This window comes from Labrus mixtus, chromosome 5 (assembly GCF_963584025.1).
Source record: "Labrus mixtus chromosome 5, fLabMix1.1, whole genome shotgun sequence".
Lineage (NCBI taxonomy): Eukaryota > Metazoa > Chordata > Actinopteri > Labriformes > Labridae > Labrus > Labrus mixtus.
Window position 1 is genome coordinate 15,796,493 of NC_083616.1, and position 22,392 is coordinate 15,818,884.

A 22,392-nucleotide genomic window follows, 5' to 3' on the forward strand; every position below is an offset into this window, starting at 1 on the left:
CAAGGCAACAAACAAAAACATGCAAAATACAAAATTTGACAAAACCCAGACATTTGTTATAAATTACATTTATTTAGAAAATATTTATTTTTCAAAGTGCAACTTAACAGCTGCATCACATACATCCCTGCGCTCTTTTTCGAGCACAGAGAGGGACATTACCTTGATCAGATTTCAAAATGACGAACTTTGAAAACACTGAGGATGGAAGTGGGGTTGCACATTTTTACAGGAGACGTCTACAGTTCTATCCCATTTGTTGCACATCAAATACAAAATCAGCAGCAACGGAACATAGCACGAAACACATGGACTTGCACACAGTTATCGGCTCTGAATAACATCACCGGCACCGCAATGGCACACAAGACCGCAGAATACAACCTCACGTGGAGCCTGATAGAGACACACCCAATCAATGAATACAGCATCTTGGCACTGGTGAAGAAGATAACTTTGGCCCCCTGAACAAGTGTTGCATTCACTGACTCAACAAATGTGCATACATGAATAGCTGCAACAAGTGAACTGCAGACTGGATTACACTTGGACAGATGACAAACATATAAATAGCTTCTTGGATGCAGACACATTAGGATTACAGAGCTACAACATGTGCATGGATTAAGTTCCCAACATTTAATAGAAGTTGGCATTAATGGTCAGTTTGGTTTTGGAGATTAAACTTCGCAGTATGAGGATGATGTAAATGACAGGAAGATTCTTTGACTATAAGACTGTTGTATTGGCATTCAGTGAGTCAGTTATGGCTTTGCAGCATCCATGTCTGGCTTTGGACTGAATCAGTAACCAAAACTATCAGGTGGATTTGCCGTACTGTGCTTAACTCCGTCTCTTGAATAAAAGGTGTTTATTTACATCGTCCACTGATTAAGATTTAAATGACTTTAATTAACAGTAGTCTAGAAAACTATACACTTCCCATACCTGCTAGCTGCTGTATTTAGGTGTAACATTATTTGTGGAAGTTATAATGTTCCCTCATGAGATATTGGGCTTTGAAATCAGCAGCACAGCAGAACTTTACTCTCTAAGTAAAGTTGCTGAACCTTTCCCTTACCCCCCCATATTTTGTCCAGATTTAGCTTTTAATATTTGTGTTAATCATTCATAAATTAAAAAAACATGCATGCATATACCACAAATACAAAAACAAAAAAACAAAACATCAGAATCATTAGAAATATTTAGAGTAGAACAAAACTGAGATGCCGACTGCTTTGCAGCCTCAAAGTGCTGTTAGTGTGTATTCTCCTTAGTGGTGATGGTCACAAGCTGCTTGGCTGCCTTGGCAATGTCATAAGCACATTGGATGACCTGCTGGGTGACCAGCTGCATGTCCGGTCCTGGGCAGCCTTCTGAGGGCAACGCCTTCCTGCACTCGCTCTGAAGCCGATACGCACTCGAGGTCAACAAGCGCAGAGAGCCTCTCACAGTCTCTGAGCGTGGCTTCTGCAGAGGAAGGTTCAAATGTCTTAACACTTTTATGTCACTGCTGGACTACAGTGATGCATTATTCATGCATGCATCTTCTCAAAGCTGACATGCTCTGGTCACTGTCTATCAAAGAGCTTTGAGTTTCATCACTCACTTTAAATCCTTCACCATCACTGTTTGTTGGATGGTCTTCTTTGAACATATGTAGACTTAAACACTGGTGTATTCTGATATACAAATCTATCGTAGGTCTACTTCCTTCCTATTTTCTGACCTACATCAGTCAGAAGAGTACAGGAGGTTAAAATCTTCAGTGTCAGGATCTTTTCTTGCTGTCTGTTCTAAAGGTCAGAAGTCATTGAAGTTTACCGCTCCCTTTGTTTGGAACGAATTACAAAAAGAAAGATTGGATACTTCTTGGCAGCTGTTAAATGGCTTTGGAGGCAGACATATCTGGCTGTAGAATATTCTACCAATGATTGTAGTCAGTCTTGACAATTATTTTCTGTTTTATTTGTTATTTCATGTCTTTCAATGTGTTCTTGTGTCTTATGTTTTTTTAAGTATGACTGCTAGTGGCTTGTCAGAAACTTTGTTACCTGCTGCCTGCCAGGACACTCTTAAAAATTAGATTTTTAATCTGAAATAGTTTTTTTTCTCCAGGTTAAATAAAATAAACACTGATAAATAAAGACTAGGTTTTTGCTAAGAGGCATTGCAGTGCAGATCTTTTAGAACAACGTGGCTCATTTTTGGCTATGGCTACATTTGTCATGTCTACCATTTTTTTTAAACACACACAATAATATGCATATTTACAACACTTAATGCATACACTTAGGAGCAATTCACTTGATAATAATAATAAAACATAAAGTGCTGGTGTATGTGGACTTTGAAATTCAGGGAACTGGTTGGTAATATCTTCACAATAACACATGAAGTATTTATTATTTTGAGGATAACCGGCTGGCTGATTTGTTCTCTTAAAGCTTCAATTAGAAACATTTCCATACCTTAGGAAAGAGAGCAGCCATTTCTGTTACAGCCACATGTATTCTTTCTGAGCAGGGTATGAAGCTGTGAGGAGAAGAGAATGATCAGTTAGTTCAACATATCATGAATATATGACAACATCATAGCACAGGTGTTTGAAAGTTAACCAGAAGCTTTTACATGCAAGTCATGTAAGGGTAGTATTCACAGCACACCAACATCACATCGTCATCGGTAACTTAAGATGAACATGCTTTTTTACAGACACAGAGTAGTGAGTAGGTTTTTTAAAATCTCTTAGCCCTTTTAGCATCAAACAAATATACACACAGTAGAAGCATCAAAAATCTGTTTTATCAAATACACTGCACCTATGTTTATAAAAAGACAAGCCACTGCAGAGATGTAACCTCTGAGAACTCCTAAAACAGCTGAACCACACTCAGAATGCATGCTTTTGGAGACAAATGTCATTGTCGCAGGGAGAGAGAGACAGCATGTTAGCATGTGAGACAGGAAGAGAAAGGGTGATGCCAGAGCTGTGTGAGGGAGAGGAAAATGAAACTGTGCCTGGGAGGCAGGGACAGAGGCCAGAGTACCAGGAGGAGGGGTCAGGGGACCGGAGGCTGAGCGGCTGAAGGGGAGGGGGGGCCTTCTCGGCCCAAGGCACCAGAGTGCTGAAACATCCCAGGCTGTGTCTGAGCCTGCGCACACCTTCACGCTCACATGGTCTGTGCGCGGTGGTGGTGGTGGGGGGTGGGGGGGCGACGACACATCAAAACAACATCACAACAGTGGAGCAGAGAAGACGTAGAAAGGACAGGGAGGAAGATTTACAATGATAAACAAAAAGAGGAAATGGCAGGAGGTAAACACAGTTAAAAAGAACTGAATAATGATGAATGTAAGAGGAACTTAGGGCTTAAAATGGCAGAAAGGAAGTGACAGATTAAATACAGAAACTAAACTGATAAAGATCTTTTTCTCTCTTCAGACTCTGACCTGTCATGTTTGTTCTCCTGAGCTGCTCGCAGCAGCTCTTGGATATTCTTGGTGATCTGCTCGGTTTTGCGGATGACATCCTCTGTGCTCGGGAGTGTGGGGTCAGGCTCCATCTCTACATCTGCCAGCTCGGGGATGGAGCTGCCCTCTCCCATCCAGCCACTGCTCCTTAGCCTCGCTCTCCTGCACAAACTGCAGAGGGAAGTTTAGAGCACATTTTCTCCACTGCCAAAAACCCACGCTTGTTTTCAGTCAAAACACAACATCCATGCGGTTAAAAACATATTTAAACTGCATTTTCAGACGTCAGCCCTTACCTTGAATCCTCCATTTCAGAGTCATTGAACGTGTTATCATAGTCACTTTCAGGCATGCTGCTTTGTTTCTCTAACTTTGGAGCCTGGAACAAGAGATAATTAAAAAAAAAAAAAAAACAATTAGTGATAATGTTTCCCTAGAACACATTAGGAATAATCCAGAACCATCTGAGGGGAAAACACAATTTCAATGCTTCTTCTGGAGTTCTTCAACAGAAGCATTTATCTGTATTAGAGCATTTCCTGTTTGCTGTGTGACAAACTGGAAAATAAACATTAGAGAGTGGTGCAGATGACGCTGATTGAATCAAGCCGTTAAGCTGCACGTTGTTCATTTAAAGCATTCATTAGAAGGTTAGTAAAGACATTATACACAGCTTAGATTGTTTATTCACATAAAGCATGCCTTACATACTGCCTAGAAGAAACTTTCATCCTAGTTAAATTCTGTGTGAACTCCTGCCGTAAGGACGCTTTAATGGATGATAAGATTAGCACTAACAATGTAACAACACATGGCAAGAAATATTACATCAGACGCATTTCACAGACGCTTCACTCATCGTCTAAAGTAAAGGGGAGGAGCCTGTAGGGGGGGTCTTCATTTGAGGATAAGATGGCAATGTGAAGAAGAGTTCATAACTTAAACAAATTCAACATAAACATTAACTGTACAAGAGAACATGTTTGTTATCTAACTATCTTCATATCTCACTGAGCGTATTTTCTGTAGCGTGTGCAGATTACCTCTCAGACTCACAGATAAGTTTATGACAGGAAGTAGAGACAAGAATATGCACTCAAGCTCCTAACACACAACTGTCATTCCCTTTTTTTTTTTTTAAAATTAAAATCCACTATAATTTATTTCCTGCAGCACAAAATGTAACACAGCACACACACGCCTGCGTCAGGGAAAGCGATTGGCACATACGTTTGAATAAATCTTCTTTCTGCATTTGCAAGAGAATCCATTCTGTTACACTATAAAGAACTCCTGGATCAGTGTTTGGTTGTTACTGGAGAAGGTAAGAGCATGCTGTTGGAAGCTCACTGTGCAAAACAGCCAAGCATTTGTTAGAGGCAGGGTGGAAAGGTCTTCTCGTCTTTATACTGAAAGTATTTGAAAGTAAAGCATGATGATTTTTAACCACTCCAGATGTGGAAATATATATATGTTGTCAAGCTAACTCACAGAACATCCTAATTATTCTTCGTTTGAGAAGTACCTTTTTTTTTTTTTTTTTTTTTTTTTTTTAAATGGAAAAACTAACAAACTTTTTGGTGGATCAAACTGTAAACATGGTCTACTGCACAGGTTGCTGTAGCGAAAGAAAGAGTTAAAATTAGCAGGTGGTGTATCTCAAGCACAACTTTCTGGACAACATTTGGCGGCGAGGCAAGGGTTATGCCTTTGCAAAACCAGTTCCAGTTGCTTAGCTGCACAATGAGAATACTGCTGATGAAGGCGGGTATCTGATGGTGGGGGCAGCTGGTGGAGGGGTGGCTCATGCAGCAGGGCATATGGAGGACAGACTGAGGTAAGGGATATGCTGCTTCCCACAAGATGTCGTCCGAGTGAGGATGTACTTAACCTTTTGAACACTTTCGTCCCTCGGCCAGGACAGGGTGGATGGAAATGAGGGGAGGGATGAGGATGTGGTCACAAAAGCGCCCCTTTCCTTCTAAAGACAGGGTTCAAATCACATTTAAAGTACACAGATGGGTTTTAATCAGAAAAAAAAGAAACTGCGGAACAAACTAAAAAGTGAGATGATTGTGATGATTGACTCTAAAGTCTCTTCAAGCTCGCCGTTGCATCGTCTAAAACAGTGCGGGTAAAGGAGTTGAAGGAAATCTCTGTGTTGACACTCACAGTCCAGGATGAAACAGTCTATTATTTTAGAGCGACACATCCATTCTCTGGGGACAACTTTGCTCTTTTTTTTTTTTTTTTTTTTTAAAACCGATCATTCCCCAACATTAAGTTCCTAGTTTGTGATTCCTCGTATTCTGAAGAATATAACTGAGTAAATCCATCGAAAACGAAGACTCAGAGTTTAATTTAACTCAATAAAATAGATTTGCATCAACAAGAAAACTCAAAACAGATGAGAAGATTAATCGAGTCTGAAAAAATGATCATGCATTACAAAGACACAGGGAGCTTGTAAGGTGGTTTTAATGCTTCATCAACATCAAACACAATACAAACCTTCAGAGTATATCAATGAGAGCATCTCCTAACATGTAACACTATGCCTGGTCTGACAGAAGAGTGGCACTCTTGTTAACAACAGAAATATGTAGATGTGAATATCTGGCTGTGTAAGTGCTTTTGATGACTCTCTCTTGATGCAGCAGAGAGCTACCCAGTGGAAAATGAGGAAGGAGCAATAGTAAAGAGGAAGGTTTGCAGACAGGGTGAAGAACATAAAGGGAAAGTCATGGAAAGCAGGCAGGAGAAAGGAAAGGGCAGAGAAGAACAGGGAACAGGTCTTACTTACATGAGGTGGGAAGGGTTGCAGGTTGGGGAGGGCCTCCTCAGGGTAGGGATTTTCCCCTTTGGGGTGAAAGGGCTTCAGGCCTGAGCCAGTCTCATACATAGACATAGGCCGACTGGCCCGTGCAGACTGCCGGCGTTTCAGGGCTGAGGGGCTGGAGGGGTCGGGGTAGTCTGAACCGCTGGGGACCTGATAGATATTGGTAGTGACCTGCCGCCTGAGACAGGTGTTCTCGCTTTTCAGAGATTGCAGCTGGAAGAGACGGGCAGCAACACACTAAGAGGAGCTCTCAGCAAAGCAAGATGTGTCCCCTGCATATCACAATTGATCAAATATATGAATAATTCCTTTGATAGTCTAATGCCACCATTTCATTTTGCCCATGTCAATTCTTTTCCTATTTTGAAGGGAATCTGATGGTCTTAAAAAATGCAAAGCAAGTGGTAAGCAAGCAAAAGATTTTTGCAGCACAGATGCAACTTTAGCCGAGACAGAGTCAAAGGACAGAATGATTGACTAAAGAATAATAAGAAGATAAGACGCATCCTAGAATGAACAAAATCTCAAAGATTTTGTTTCAGATGCTGAAGTTTGGTAGCAGAAAAACTGACTTCATATTACGCAACTTCCTGCATTTAGAGCAAAGAAGGGTGAACTTTGAGTACTTTGTAGGACTAAGAAGTATTGTTCAGTAAATATGAGGAAACTACACTCACAATAATGTGAACCTGACCCATGATGAGATGCTTTTTGAAAAAACTACTACTACATGTCATGACAAATGTTCATGTTTCTTTGTTTCCCTTGTGTCCTAAAGTGGTCTTTGTTGTCAAAGTAAAAGAGGATCTAAGTTACTGTAAGCTAACATCATTAAAGAACAGTGAGTTACGCTGCAGTGCTGTTGGGGGTTGTCAAAGTTTTCAAGACCTGAAATGAAAGCAATCTTAACACTAGAAATAAAAGGACCTCAACAAAATGATTAAGAAAAAACAAAAACTGATATGCTTTAAAAATGTGTGGCCGAGATGAGCATCCTGAATAAATTGAAGCTCATGAAGTACAACCCTCTCTATGCATCAATCAGCAGTTTGTTGTTACAGAGTACATCATGACTAACAACTGAAAAGCTTTCTAACAACTGTGCCCACTTCAAAAAATGTCAAACAAATAAAAAAAACATGAACCAAATCTTCCAAAAACAGTCTATTAAATAAACACAGTTTATGTGATGAAGCAAGGCACATACATTTAATGTTAGTCACAATCTACTACAAAGGAAATAAAACATTACTGTCATTACTTCATGCGTTATAAAAACAAACAATAAAAACATGCATGTTAGTAACATTAGGCCGCTAGCTGGAACTTTTTTACTCAAAAAAGGAGACTAGACTATTACTGTTATTTGCCAGAGAAACAAACAAACAAAAGAAAAAAGAAAAGAAATAAAACATCTCCAGTTTCAAAATTAAACATGCCGGCCTAAACAGAGGGCGGACCAGCAGGGTGTCGCAGCAGCCTTATCTCACTACAGAGCATTCCTGTTCACATAGCTCGGCCTCCACTCCAGAGAGCGATCGCACTCGTCATGAGAAGAGCTCTGCTGACCACTGTGGCCCCCCCTCGGTCCGGCCCCCGGGGTTAGTGATCGTATTGGTTGGGGGCGGTGGATACCTTTTTCTGCATTAGCCGCAGCTCATCGCTCAGGTTATTGTTGGCTTTCATCAGGTGCTGGATCTTTGCTTCAGAGGCTGAGAGTGCGTTCTTCACCTCCAAGTACTCCTGCATGGTAATGGGGCTGTCTGAGAGGTCAGAGTCCAGGCTCTGTCAGAGGGAGAGGGGTTTAAGATGGAAACACGGTTAAGTCATCTGCAGAGGGGCCGTGTCTGTCGGGGCTTTCTAACTGGGAAAGTGACTGGGTGATACCTTGGTCCTGTCTCCTTTACTGGAGGGGAGCTCTTGATCTGTATCCTCATCAGACGCCACACTATCGTAGTCCGGCTGGTCGTTGTCTTGACTGTCACTGCAGTGCCTCACAGCCATGCTCTTCAGGATGAATTCAACATTGTCTGGAAAGCAGATGTACAAAAAGTGATTGTGTAACTGCGCTACTCTGAAGTGCCAGTCAGATCTTTTGGTAAAGTGAACAAAAAGCTGCTGACCTTTGGGGCTAGAAATCATGTTCCCTTGTTGTCTGCGCTTTGCATCACTTAAAATATCAATGACAAGAGTTGCAAATTCATGTGCGTTGAATCTTGCAAGCTTCTGTCGCCCCTAAGTAGGAAAAGTGGAGTGACACTATGAAATATGACTTAAAGATACAATAAAGCAGTTCTAAATGGGAGTCGTGTAAATCTGACTTGCCTGGTTTCTTGTTGATGAGTATTCTGGATTTACCGGAAGGAAAGGCACCACAGTGGTCTCTGTCACCAGGGTGCTGTGATTCTGTGTAGCCAGCCACACTTCAAACAGTTAAGAGAATAAACAGAAGTCCAGTTTAGAGATGTAAGCATAGCGGCAACACCAGTGAAGGTTTCAATGTGTCAGGGTGAGGAAAGGCAACATCACATGTCTTTTCAACACGACTTTTACTTTACCTGCATCAGTCTCTCGTCTGTCCACCTCATCGTACACGTCCATGGCCAGCTCCTCGAATAAATGATTACTTAGCTGCATGAAAATGAGAAAATGTAACTTACTCAGACTTAATTAAAGGGGGCAAAAGGCTCGGCAGAGACTCTGGAAAATACACTTACAGCCTGCAGTTTCTTCTTTGCTGCCTTGGCCAGTTCTGACAAATCTAAACTGCTACACACAGAAAATAACTTTCATCAAACACAATGTAAATTAAGAGGGAAGTGAAAGTGATGCACGCCTCATTCTGTGTCATACTTACGTGTTCCTTATCCATCAAAAGATAGCAGTAAAAAAACAAAACAACAAAATGGATCATTTTTAACACAGTGTTTGTTTTATAACAGCTGTTCTGCTTTTATGGAATATCACTTGTACTCAGATAGAGGGTTGTTTCTGTCTGTAAGCTGCTTCTTGGTATCTGTTTCCTCACACAGATAGTAGACACTGCAGCCATCCAGCAGCATGTTTGAACAGGCCCTCAGAGCAGAAATACAACCTTATACAACTGCCTCCCTCGGCTCACTGTGTCTTCAGGTTAAACCCTTCCACTTAGACACGATCACTTTATATTGATGAACTGTTTTTTTTTTTTAAGTGTATCTCACCTGTCAGCCATCTGTGGAACAATGAAGTGCTGACCGCTTTTATGATCTGAAAGAAACGGCAAGAATATTCTGGATGATTACCAACAACATTATCAATACTTATGGGGGGAGTAAACACTCTGTATTAAGAATGAAGCAGGATGTATTACCCAATCAATGCTCACAAAGAAAATTAAATGCCACACATCATTGATTTTATCGGTTTATAGTGCCACAGGGGTGAAAACTTGTATTTTACTCCAACCACACTCTCTCTCTCTCTCTCTCTCTCTCTACATACCTGGCTTCCTCCCACACAGGTAGAACGCCAGTCTATCAGTCAGTTCATACTGGACCTCCACCAGTCTGTCTGCCAGGTCATGGTGGCCAGCTTCCCTGCAAAGATGCAGGTTGAGAGAGCTCAATTTAAAGCCACAAAGGGAGAAAATAATAGTTTTTTGTTGGTTGAATCATAAAAGATGATAGAAAATATCTTACCTTGCATAGTCAATGGGAGTTTTGCCGTTGCTGTCCGGGGCTCCAGGATCTGCCCCATAAACAGTCAATAGTTCAGCCTGAGATACTTGTCCTGCCTTTGCTGCTACATGTAATGGAGTGTTTCCTTTTTCCTACAGAAGAAGTTGATTAAAAACAACAATGAATTGTGATCTTAAATCGTGAAGGGTAAATATGAAGATGACCATTCTGCTTGACAAGTGAGCGAATCTTACAGGGTGAAAAAAATTAGCTTGTGCTCCAAGGGATAGCAATCTTAAACACGTCTCGAGGTTCCCAGTGCGTACGCTCGAGTGAAGTTGCTGTAAAGAAAAAAAAAACAGTAACTAAAAATTGATAAAGCTTAACAATTCAACTTTAAGGAAGAAATGGTTTCTGTCTTCTCCTCACCTTGCTTAAATCCTTCGCTGTGGAGCTGTCATCCTCCCTGCAGGGCATGCGATGGACAAATGCCAGCATCTGATATTTGGCTCTTATAAACTCTGACTTGTTTGGACTTTCGGACCGACATGATAAATCAAGGTTTAAACAAAGACACAGAGGCAATTTAATGAGTCAGTGGAAGATCAAAATTCAAGTTTCATGTTTATCAAAATGAGTCCCTGTGAGTAAAAAAAGTGCTCTGTCATTATTGTAAGACAGTTATAACTCACTGCAGTTTGTCCTGAGGGTTGGCTTTGCGTTTCCCACTCATCACAGACGCAGGGTCCAGAAGAGAGTGCTCCCATATTGAATTTGCGCCGTTGCTGTATAATGTCTGAACCATCTGGGGGCAAAAATGAGAAAGAAACCTGTAATATGTGTCTCTCAGACTGTACACACTTTCTATACTTAGACTAAATCGATACGGCTCGGTGGGATCTGATGTGAAACTGTTGACAATAGATCCATCTTGATGAGGACAGAGCCCTGCTGTATTTAAAACTGTAGTTATCCTAATAGCAGGAATAATGGGATTTATAGGCAAAACAGATGACAATTTTACAATGGAGTATGAAGATTATGAGCTTCACACAGGGGAATGCAAATTGTTCGATGTTCCTGTAGGAGCTGCTACCTGTAACTGTGTAGCAGGCCATGGTGTGTGTGTCAGGTGGCGGACTTGGGAGCTGTGTCTGCCCAGACTCCGATGAACACTGCAACACTCGTCGCAAATCAATACGCCTCTGTTCACCGAGGCCCAGCGAGGCTCTGAGAGAGAAAGCATGAAATGAAAATCAGTACATCTGCAGAGATTTTGTTGATTAATCAAAAACGACTGAAGACGTAGTAACAGGAAGAGATAAGATTTTTGGTCCATATCGCCAAGCCCTAGCACTTGATGTAGGAGACAGTAGATGTTCTAGACAATGACTAATGAAACAATCCTACACACCGTCTGCAGCAAAATCCAGATACAACATATTTCTGTGCCACATAGCTCCACCATTGTAAAAATAAATATCTGAGCCACATGGTCATACATTGGGTTACTTATTGAAGTTCACTTTGATCTTGACACCAGATGGAGGTGAAGCAAAGCAGAGTATAAAAAGGAAGTGCAATCTAGCAGCTGAAGGTCATACCACCTCATACTTATTGTTTAAAAAAAGAGCAGCTTCCTCTTTTCATAACGAACATTTAAATTGCCAAACACACATCAAGAACTTCAGTGCTGTATATCGTGTTAATGCATGTTAAAAAACCAGGCACATGAATGATACAGTATATAATATGACTGAAATGTTTATTTAACTTTAAACTATTTCACACGCTTCAGCTGAAACAAATGTTGCATTGCTCAGCTGCCTCACCAAGACTCTTCTGACAACAAAGAGCTGGAATACTGTAAATTCATACGCCACTGTGGCAGCCAATAAGCTGTTGAGCAGATTGAGAGGCTGCTGGCTCTGTGACAGGACAGACAGTGAGGACTGTAAAGTGTTTAAGTAGCAGCTGAGCTGAAGGAGAAACAGCTGATGGGGTTGCTGGTCCAATTCTGGCACTGGGTCCTTCATTTCCAGAGTCACCCTCTTAGACATGCTCTTCACCAAGAGCTGAGAGATAGTGCTGACAGACCTGTTTTACCCTTTCCTCAACAAGTGCTGCTAAATTTAATACCACATCCTGAAACTAAAAATATTCACACCCAACAACTGGTAGCAGTTGTATGGGGGCAATCTAGGCCAGCTGTTGTGGAGACCTGGGGGCTTTAACCAGCTTGAATGACATGATGAGAAACAAGGTACCATTACTGAATATTTGACATTCTTTACATTGTTTTTCGGGCGTTTAGCTGCAAAATAGATGATCAAAAATGTATTTCTAAAAACATTTTTAATTCTGTATTTTACCATACATCTTTTGCAATATATTTTGGGGCAACAAAAGAAAAAAAAAAAATCTCTTCAGCATTGAAAGTATGCAGTCAATTCACTCAGCATCCTGTTTTGCTTCCTTCCTGTGCCTGCTGAAAACCACCACGTCATTTCTATATGAATGTAACTTCTAAAAGCACCTCAGACACAATGCAACTTGTGCTTTCACAGGAAAGTTAGACTGTCCTCACTTAGCAGCAGTTTTCTCTCATCCATGCTGCTACCTAAAGTTATCAAACATACTCACAGGATGCTGGAATTTCTCTAGTGTGAAATGAAGAAAGCAGGGTGTAGTGGTCTTCACTATCTATCTATAGAAAGTGGCTTATTTTCCACATGACCACAACCAATACTGTTCTCATTAAAGCGTGTTGACAGATCTATATATTATCTTTCATGATGGTTGACTACATTTAACATTTCCAACAAACTACAGCATATTAAATAAATTATTTCAAGTATACATATTGTTAGTTACCTGGGTTAACATGCATTAACAAATGTGACACATATTATAAATGCCTGTCTGATTATTTAAAGCAAGTAGCACCGGATGGAAACAGTTAATAGGACAGCTGCTGCAGCTCTAATTGCATCTCCAGCCCGGGGACCTGCCAGCAACAACTTGCCTGTCAAAACAACAGTATACCCTGCATGTTTACTGCAAAGAATTAAAGCAGCATGGCCCAGCGCAAAGCTTTGGAAAACTGAAAAAAAATAAATAAAAAAAAGCCTAATAACACTTCAGAGATGGTCTGAATTATCTTACCTGGGACACTGCAATCAGCGCAGAGCTCAGTGTTTCGCAGGCGTTTAGACATCCTCTTCTCGGAAAGAATCGTCTTCACAATGAACAGACTGTTATGTCCCCCTGCGTTATGCTAACCATTGATACCTCTGTTAGGATTGCCTTCCGCATTAGCAAGATCTGGCTAATTAAAACATCCTGAACAACGACCTGCTGCCTCCTGTAACTGCTGCTGGCCTTTCCGTTTTCGCTACCCTTCGCGTTTCAACCATTATAACACCCTCCCACAGGTGTTAAGAGAGAATGCTGCTTTACTGCAAGTTAGCGGACTTAGCACCTGATTAGCTACATAGCCTGTGTCAGTTTTGGTGGTTCACTCTTCAGTCTGTGGTCGACAAGCAGACTAAACAGAGCTCGAGCAATCCCAGTGGCAGCTGCGACCGTGACCTATGTTTGCGCTGTGCACTGTGCCCACACTTTAGCCTTACAGGAAATCAACTGTACTCCCAATGCTTAGAACTAGCACAGTTTGGTCTCTTGGTTTGAATGAACATGTAAAAAATAATTCCCCTGGTTTCGCAACTAAATATTTAAGACTAAATACTTAACAGAAAAGGAAGAGTTTGGCAGCGTTTACTGTGGGTTAGGTCGGTAAAACACCTTAGAGGCTAAAATGAGGGTTTAAAATGAAACTATACAGGCGGCGCATGGGGTGAGCTTGATCTGGGCACCTTCGTGACACGGTCATAGACTGTAAGGACACGGTACAAGAAGGGTGCGTTTTTACAAGTGAATATGGGAGGATTCCTTCTGAATTGTCTTTCACCAGAGGTCACCTCTGAAATATAGGCATCACTACTTTTCATTTTCTCAAATAAACGACTAAAAAGTAGATACTGTTCGCAACTGAGGTCGTCATTAAGACAGAGTGGGTCACCTCACCATTGATTAGGTAGCGTGTATAATTGTTTATGGTCAAGATAGATACATATATGCAAACAGCCGACTTAAACCTTTCGCATTATCCCATGGGATGTATATACCTGTAGTTCAACACCACAAGGTACCGTCATGTTCATCTCTTGCACAGTAAGCCGGCGGTAAAGCTTCATAAATTCAACCTCCCATCCCTGCACGAAACGTCAACACGTCGACGTCATGTTGACGGTATTTGCATAACAGTCAATTGATTTACTGGAAACAACCCCTAAAGCTTGTTCGTTAATTTAGCCTCTACTTAATTACGTAGCTATTAGATTTTTCAACGTAATATGTAATGCATAAAATCGCTTTTAAGAATTTTACATTTCAAGCAACCCCCCCGTGCAGTCGAGTCGAATGGTTCAGTCCAACTGGGACAGACCATTTTCTCCCTGTAGCGCTAAGCTTTTATTTTTTATTCACTGTATTTCTGTCATTCGCCATCTGAGGTAATGATCAATGCACGGAAATACATCCTGTATATTAATTGACTGTGAACGGTTTTTTATTGAATGGTGTTCACTAGGTTTTTAGTGAATTTATAAACAGGTCACCCCTGTTGTTATTGGGCACGGCTCCTGGCACTTCCTTGTTCAAAAGTTTTATTTAGGGGAAGGCTTGGGGGAAAAGTTGAACGCCGGGGTTGTATGTGTTGACGTTGTTGGTGGCAACTATTAAGTGCATGGAAGTTGTTCATCGTGTATTTTGGGGGCATAACTAGCGTGTTGGTATCGCAGTTGGTCCCATGGCTGCGACAAGTAGAAGCTAGCTAAACGCTGCAGCACTGAGCGCCTTCACAAAGAGGAAGAATGTCCACGGCTAATGTTAGCGAAGACATCCGAGTGAAGTTTCCTCTGCACTCCGCGGTGTGGGAGAACGACTACAGGACGCTGCAGGAACAAATCACGTTACAACAGGTTGGTTAAAAAAAAAAAAAAAACACAGGATAACATCGTAAAACTTTGGCTTTAACGCGTGGTAGCTGGATGAAGCCAGCAGCTATCCAGTGTAAGTAGGCCAGTCGTGTTGACAGGTGCCGGAGCCTCACTCCGTTTAGAAATAGATTTGTAGATAATCAACAGGTTTTTCTGTAAATAAACACGCTGACGTAGAGATTTAATTTTTTCAATCAATGGATAACGTCGACGTAACAACAGCTTTACCAAATGTTAGTATGAGTATGTTGTAAATTGCAGTGTGTCATGTGAATGATTTATAGCGATGGTCCTGCAGAGCCAGTTCTCCAACATGCACCTGACTTACAATACACAGTGTTGTAATGATTTTACTAACCATTACACTGTTGGTTAACCTCAGGGTAACTCCTCACTGTTTACACTGTGTGTTGTTATGATCTAGTTCAGGGATGGGCAACTTTGTGTGACAGCAAGGGGCCACATTCATTTAATTCTCACTTGCCAGAGGGGCCAAATTGAACTATTACAATCGTCAATAATGTCTTAAATTTAACTCAACATATACCAGTGATCAAATATTATTATGGACATATTTCTGAGTTTTCATGATTTCATGGCAGATTTCATCATGTTTTTCTTCATTCTTCCAATTAATTGATGTGTAAAAAATTAACCTGAGGGCCACGTTGGGGGTTGATGGGGGGGCCGCCAGTTGCCCACCCCCGATCTAGTTATTATTTTGACCTCACAATGTTCATTAACAATAACACGCTTACGTCACTTAAGTCAAGAACGACTCACGCAAGGACAGGACATAATTTTAGTCTAACCGTCCTGTATACTTATCGTGGGTGACTTAACCTTATGACTGTGACTGATGGTGTTGTCTCTGCATGATTACGTCCTTCGGGTGTCTTTATTTTATTAGTCAAACAAAAGAGACACAATTCCGTCTTTCTTCTTGATTTGTTAGAATGACGTAGAGACTGTGGATCCCAGAGGTCGCACTCCTCTGCACCTGGCTGTGTCGCTGGGACACCTGGAGTCAGTGAGGGTCCTTCTTAGACATGGTGCTCAAGTGACTAAAGAAAACTCCACCAGTTGGACAGGTAAGTTAAATAAATTGATAAATAGCAGACACAGAATGCCACAATTTCATGTAGGTCTCTTTCACTTGTATAGCAGATGTGCTTTTAAGGGTTTGTGGGTTGTTTGATCACTTAGAGACCCTCTTATATCCTCTACTGTTAATGGGGCTTATGGTGAAAATGCAAGCTGAATCCTCTGACTGCAGTATAACAGTTTCACGTTTCCTCTGTCATCACCGTCACTGTTGAGGTTTTGTAATGGATAGTTGCCACTTAAGGGAAACAAAATGCTGTTACCTTAAAAGGTTTGGTGGTTTGTTTATAATCGTCTGTGCAGTGCTGCAGGAGGCCGTCAGCACAGGAGATCCAGAGATGGTTCAGTTGGTGCTTCAACGCAGAGACTACCTCAAAGCCTCCACTGCTTTGGGAGGAGTGCCTGAGTTGCTGTCAAAGATTCGAGAGGTTTTGATTCCCAAATTTAGCCATTACGTTGTTATCCATCTGCACATGTACCAGGAAATATTATCCAACAAAGGAATTAATAGCTATTTCCATTTACAGTCTCCAGACTTCTATATGGAAATGAAGTGGGAATTCACCAGTTGGAGTAAGTTCTGTGTGTGTGTGTTTGGGGGGGGGGGGATGTCTGTCTTTACATTATACCAGTTCATTATTGTGTGTGTGCGCATGATAACCTGTTCATGTTGCCGGGAATGGCTTTCAGGAAATGAGTATGCAAAAGCAGAAGTTATCTACTTTCTAAGTGTTGTTTTCAGCTGTTCCCTGCAACAGAAAATGAAACTAAATGCATGATTGTAACCAGCCAAGAGGTTGAATCAGGTCATTCAGGAAAAACTGCATACCTGCCTCTTGCTAGACGAAGCTTTTTATTTTAGTATAGTCATGAGTCACACTTTTTTTCCATGTGCGCATGTTTTTCTTTCCACAATGGGACATTCATGTGCCGTTACTTCACAGTCCCTCTTCTGTCCCGGGTTTGTCCAAGTGATGTTTGTCGCATTTGGAAAAGTGGCGCCAGCCTGCGAGTGGATGCCACTCTTCTTGGCTTTGAAAACATGACGTGGATCAGAGGGCGTCGGAGCTACATCTTTAGAGGAGATGGTGTGTGTTTCAACTCTCTTACATACAACACATACTCACAGTTCTCTCTATGAATTCATATTTCTGGAAGACGTGATCTAAGTTGATCCCTGACTGTATGATACAGATTCCCATGCAGAGTTGATGGAGGTTAACCATGACGATGAAGTAGTAGACACAGAACGCTTCAACATATCTCAAGAAATGGAGGATGTCACTCTAGAATCCATGCAGCCAGCTGAACAAGAAGTTGCCAAAAGGCTGACTACTCCAATTGTCAACACCTACCTGGACACCAAGGATATCGCTTTTGAGAGGCAAGAGTCACATTTTTTTTTAAATCTCAGGACATGCATGGATCTTACTTCCTGTTCTGACTGCTGTACGATATGTCCAGTGTCATTCTAGTATCACAGTTCAATGTTAACCTTTGAGTGAGCAAGTTGTGTAACAAACCAACAACTTCCGTTTTATATTGATGTCAATAATGTGAACGAGTTGTGTTCAAGGTAATATGTGATCATCATCTTCTCGCCATCATCTCTATCTGGATAACATAAACATATGTGACAGACAACTGCGGACAGTAGTACACATTTTAAATGTCAGACAAAGGTGTGATTCATATTTAAGATGACTTCATTGTGAGTGTTCAGTTTGGCAGCCGTGATATTCTGTTTAGCTCAACTGCACATCTTACAGGGACCAGGTCTGGGCATTATTGTAAAGGTCTCAACGTTTTCTGTACTGAAAGATATTTATATTTATCACATTTAAAACATGGAAATGCAGCTTGTTTAAGTATCCTGAGGATGATCTGATGATGTGTGGTAATAAGCTGTTGAAGTTTTTAATGTGGTATGGATAATTAGATAAAATGTCTTTTTGATGTTCTTCAGGTGACAGGATGTTTCCTCTTTTATTGGGTGTACACCCCGGTGTGTACACCACTTGCAAGTAAAAGCTGCTCTCTAATTGGCCACTTCACTTTTATCATCCGATATATTCGAAAACATGTTCAAAGTTTATCATCCGTATCTCAGAGAAATTTCTGTTAATCAACATAATCAAGAATATTAAACCACCCATCCCAAAACGGTCTCACAACAAACTGATATCGCTGTAGCTGATGAGAGAAAATCTTTCTTGTTCCACCTCTGAAAATATAGAATTGAGTCTTTGAGGAACATGTCTTTAAAAATACAACTCAACAATGGAATGAAACACTGCCAGTGTATCTTAAAGAGTCCCATGTTGTGCACATAATCTTAAATAGATATGATGGTGGATTTTCTTTTAATGATGTCTTTTGATCTCACAGGAACAAGTCTGGGATTTGGGGCTGGAGGTCTGACAAAACTGAAATGGTCAATGGATTTGACGCCAAGGTAAATAGAAGTTATACCTTCTCTTTTGTTATTATACCTTAAATTCAGCACCACAAAAAAAAATGTTTGGGTATTTTTGATAAGATAGTTGTTGTCCCCCCCCCCCCCCCCCTCAGGTTTTTAGTGTAAATAATGTAAATGTAGTGATCAGAACGAGGACGGAGCATCTTACAGATGAGGAGAAAGCCAGGATAAAGAGTAAGTGGAATGTATAAAATGAAGTTTACTGTAGATTCTTGTTTAGATTTTTTTCAAAACTTATATTGGCTTCTCTTTTTTTTTTTTTTTTTTTTGCTCGAAGGTGAAAGGAACATCTTGGAGTCTCTGCTGGGGACTGTGGAGCAACACATAAGTGCACAAGGGGTGAGACATGAATTCATTGGCTACATTAAAATGAAATATTTAATTTCCCACCCAGGGCTGCAACCATTTAAGCAAATAAAGAAATCTTCTCATTCACATAATTATTTGACTGACAGTAAAAACAGCAATGTGCATGTAAAGTTATGTCCCTGGCCCCCGTTCTCCTCTGCTTTCTTTCTTCAGTTGGTTTGACACTGACCAAAAAAATGAACAGCAGAGATCTTTAATCCCAGTGGCTGATTTGATAAATGTTTGACTTTGTAGGATCTGACTCTTGAGTATGCAACTGCCACCAATCCCACTGCCATCACTCCGGAGGAATACTTCGACCCAGAGTTTGACCTGGGGGACAGAGACATCGGACGACCCATTGAACTGAGCATTCGAACACAGAAGTAGGAAACCCTGCTTTACACTTTGTACTGTACTCATTTGTATTTATATCAAGAAACTAAACCATATGAACATTTTAAGAGCTTCTTCTCTTTAACATTGTCTCACCCAGGTTCAAAGGTACTTTGTGGATGAGTGAGGAACATCCTCTGTCCCTGGTGGAGCAGGTGACCCCCATCATTGACCTCATGGCTCGCACCAGTTCCCATTTTGCACGGCTACGAGACTTTGTGACACTGAATTTCCCTCCTGGATTTCCTGTGAAAATAGGTTTGTGACATTTCTGTATCAGGTTCCAGCAGCTATTTTCTCATTCCCTCTCTGAAGTTTTTTTTTTTTTACATGTAATCTGTTGTATTTTCCTCCCTTGCAGAGATTCCACTTTTTCATGTGCTTAATGCCAGGATCACATTTGGTAGTGTCAACAAATGCAGTACTGAAGAGGAGGTGAACACACCGCCAGCAGCTACGACGCCAGCAGCTACGACGCCAGCAGCTACACCGACATCCTCAGGAGAAGAAGAAGAAGCTGCCGGTATGAATGAAGCATGTTTAACCATGAATGTTACCACATGTCCAACGTAGTTATTCATTTGCAACCCTCTAAACTGCTTCTTCTGTTTGTTTTTGTTGATCCAGCACTGCCTCTGTTCCAAGTGTGTCCGTCAGTGTTTGAGGTGCCTGCCAGTTATCACCGCCGCGGAGGGAGCCGACACACACAGGTTTCCAGTAACGACGAGGAGCTTTTGCAGTACGCCATCCATCAGAGTCTCCTGGAGTCTCGGGATATCCCAAGCCAGGTCATAACCATCTTCCTTAACCGGCTAACAACAAACACAAATCAGTTTTTTTCCCTTCTTTTTGTGCTCTCTAGTTTGTCACAATAACTTTCTTTAAATACTCTGATGTTTGTGACTTTGCAGGACGGGACGTTTGAAGATACTGACGGAGACTTCACTGATGTAATGGCAAGCAGTAATAGTGACAGGTAGGATTACATGTCAAATTAGCTTGCATAGCAATTACTCAATTACACGGGGTAAAGGGGCGGAGCCTTTATACTTGCTTGTCCTACTTGGATGTAGTTGTGGCTGTGTGTTTTCTTCTCATACTCTACTTTATGGGTCAGTTAAAGCCTCAGATCAGATCACACTTTCCCCTTTTGATGTAATTCCAGGAGTGTCCCAGAGGGGGTGCTAGTGGAATATGGAGACACCTCCAGCCCTGCCAGCTCCCTCTCTGCCTCCAGTCCTGACACAGAACTCCGCCTGGCCATGGAGCTCTCTGCTCGCGCTCAAGCCGAAGAGGAGAGGATGAGGCAGCAGGAGGAAGAGGATCTGGAGAGGATATTGCAGCTATCGCTCACTGAGAAGTAAAGGGAATAAAAGGGAATAATAATACAACTTTTCCAGATGCAGAAGCAACCACCACACCTCAATGTTCCTCCCAAACCACTGTAGTCATCTATGCAACTGCAGATTTCTTTCTGTAACATCTTTGCAATATCAGACTCTGGATAACCAATATTCCCCAAAAATATTTTTTGGTAATAGCATACCCCTTTATATATTTCTATCTCAGCATAATGTGTGGCTCCATCCTCAAGCTTAATTCTTGGACTCTGATGCATCATTTTTGAAACTTCCTGTTATTTATTTTACTTTCAGAATGATAGCAGCGAACCATATTCTTCACACTGTTGCCCACAAGGGGGAGGGGGGTCTCACCAGTGTATTTAAGGTTCTAAGAACATAAACGTTTGACTTTTCAAGAGGACTTCATGTAGTGCTAGCACTCAAATAAGGGCGCTGTTTCCTGGCACCTGTTGCTTGAGTCTCTGATTTTTAGAAAGCTTGAAGCAAAACAACCTAGCATCATAAAAGTTGTTTGAAAGCTACTTGTGCTCCAGGCCAAAAGGGAGAGATCTGAGTGTTTTCACTGTGAAGTCTTTCTACAGGAGTCATGTTGAGAACCATGAGCTCACTAAATAACAGAAATCTCAGGGTTCATATTTAACACACGTCCCCCTCCCTTTGGAATTAATTTGTTAATCACTTACTATCATAAATTGTAGCCTGATAACTTTCTCTTCGTGCATATCACTCTTTTCCATATTGATAAGAATTCTGAACGTTTGCTTCATTAAGTCAAAAGTTCATAATGTGTTTTGTGAATGTACACTCTGCAGATGGGGGAAACAAAAGCATGTTACTTTGAGGGTAACGTTAAATCAGCTGCATGGATATAGAATAGCTTTGCAGCAGCAAGGATGTTATTGAACATTTGTCTCAGATTCCATGAGTCACTGAGCGACTGTGTACATTATCACCTCAGTTTAAAAAAATGAAACAGCAGAGACCAGACTCTCTGTTTATTTAAAGCCGGTATGCATTGAAGAGGTCACAAAACCAGTGCTGCAGAGATTACCCAGAATCCTAAAGGCAGCATGTTTTGCCCTTTGTAGCCATGAACAACTCTCCACTTCCAAGCAGCAAAAAGACAAAGCATGTTCGCCATGTGCCAAGGGAAAGCTTAGTCTAGGCAAGGGGTGGTGACTTTTTTTCTGTGCTGCCACTCAGACTTCACTTTTGAAAAGATTATTTTAAATTTTGTAATTTAAAAAAAAACAAAAAACAAGGGGAAAAAGTGTTTCAGTTGTAACAGTGTGATGCTAAATTAGATGCATTAACCACTATAGGTGATTTCACTAATCATCAACCACTTTGTTTGGGGTCTCTCTGCGATGCTGCGTCCGTCGAGAGTTTCAGCTCATCAACAGCTAATGACTGAACCGTGGACTTTTATACGGCTAGCTTTGGTTCATTAGATGCAGCTCTTTGTACTGCACTGTTTCATCTACCAAGTTTTTTTTAAGTTGAAATTCTAAAACAAAATTGTGTTGTTGTTTTTTTTAATGTTGTCTCTGAAATAAAAGCACTTTATTTCCATGAGGATTAAACGAGAACCTCGTGTGCTTTAATTTACCAAAAATGCAGCCGATCACCCAGGATGACCAATTCTGCTACTTTTATATAATGCAAT

General features: G+C 41.1%; 2 protein-coding genes across 11 annotated transcripts; one reads left to right on the forward strand and one right to left on the reverse strand.

The window, feature by feature from the left end:
- Positions 1 to 52: 52 nt before the first annotated feature.
- On the reverse strand, positions 53 to 13,561 carry git2a (G protein-coupled receptor kinase interacting ArfGAP 2a). Of its 10 annotated transcripts, none has more exons than XM_061038120.1 (21): positions 13,141 to 13,561; positions 11,072 to 11,205; positions 10,668 to 10,780; positions 10,405 to 10,510; positions 10,230 to 10,316; positions 9,997 to 10,127; positions 9,800 to 9,894; positions 9,520 to 9,565; positions 9,034 to 9,082; positions 8,875 to 8,947; positions 8,642 to 8,739; positions 8,440 to 8,551; positions 8,204 to 8,346; positions 7,952 to 8,101; positions 6,281 to 6,529; positions 5,369 to 5,458; positions 3,774 to 3,856; positions 3,457 to 3,648; positions 3,054 to 3,185; positions 2,475 to 2,538; positions 53 to 1,473 (listed from the first exon to the last, which is right to left on the reverse strand). In XM_061038120.1, the coding sequence occupies exons 1-21, from the start codon at positions 13,190 to 13,192 to the stop codon at positions 1,261 to 1,263; spliced, it is 2,412 nt and encodes an 803-aa protein (XP_060894103.1). In that variant the 5' UTR covers positions 13,193 to 13,561; the 3' UTR covers positions 53 to 1,260. The 10 variants fall into 10 exon arrangements, with proteins under 10 accessions (XP_060894103.1, XP_060894104.1, XP_060894102.1 ...); XM_061038121.1 differs by having other exon boundaries at positions 5,369 to 5,455; positions 9,034 to 9,085; positions 13,141 to 13,560; XM_061038119.1 differs by having other exon boundaries at positions 9,034 to 9,085; positions 13,141 to 13,560.
- A 1,026-nt stretch (positions 13,562 to 14,587) lies between these two features.
- ankrd13a (ankyrin repeat domain 13A) lies at positions 14,588 to 22,309 on the forward strand. Its single transcript, XM_061038130.1, has 15 exons — positions 14,588 to 15,017; positions 15,991 to 16,126; positions 16,443 to 16,567; positions 16,667 to 16,712; positions 17,084 to 17,227; positions 17,334 to 17,523; positions 18,528 to 18,594; positions 18,711 to 18,792; positions 18,896 to 18,957; positions 19,222 to 19,352; positions 19,463 to 19,620; positions 19,724 to 19,885; positions 19,990 to 20,150; positions 20,274 to 20,338; positions 20,528 to 22,309. The coding sequence occupies exons 1-15, from the start codon at positions 14,910 to 14,912 to the stop codon at positions 20,724 to 20,726; spliced, it is 1,836 nt and encodes a 611-aa protein (XP_060894113.1). The 5' UTR covers positions 14,588 to 14,909; the 3' UTR covers positions 20,727 to 22,309.
- The last annotated feature ends 83 nt before the right edge of the window (positions 22,310 to 22,392 follow it).

Excerpts from the sequence above, each read along its gene's own strand:
- ankrd13a (XM_061038130.1), top strand. The coding sequence starts at position 14,910 with ATGTCCACGGCTAATGTTAGCGAAGACATCCGAGTGAAGTTTCCTCTG. Across the intron at positions 15,018-15,990 it reads AACAAATCACGTTACAACAG|AATGACGTAGAGACTGTGGA; the intron begins GTTGGTTAAAAA and ends TTGATTTGTTAG. Across the intron at positions 19,886-19,989 it reads AGAAGAAGAAGAAGCTGCCG|CACTGCCTCTGTTCCAAGTG; the intron begins GTATGAATGAAG and ends TTGTTGATCCAG.
- git2a (XM_061038119.1), bottom strand. The coding sequence starts at position 13,192 with ATGTCTAAACGCCTGCGAAACACTGAGCTCTGCGCTGATTGCAGTGTC. Across the intron at positions 11,206-13,140 it reads CGCTGATTGCAGTGTCCCAG|AGCCTCGCTGGGCCTCGGTG; the intron begins GTAAGATAATTC and ends TTTCTCTCTCAG. Across the intron at positions 9,566-9,799 it reads CCTGTGTGGGAGGAAGCCAG|ATCATAAAAGCGGTCAGCAC; the intron begins GTATGTAGAGAG and ends CGTTTCTTTCAG.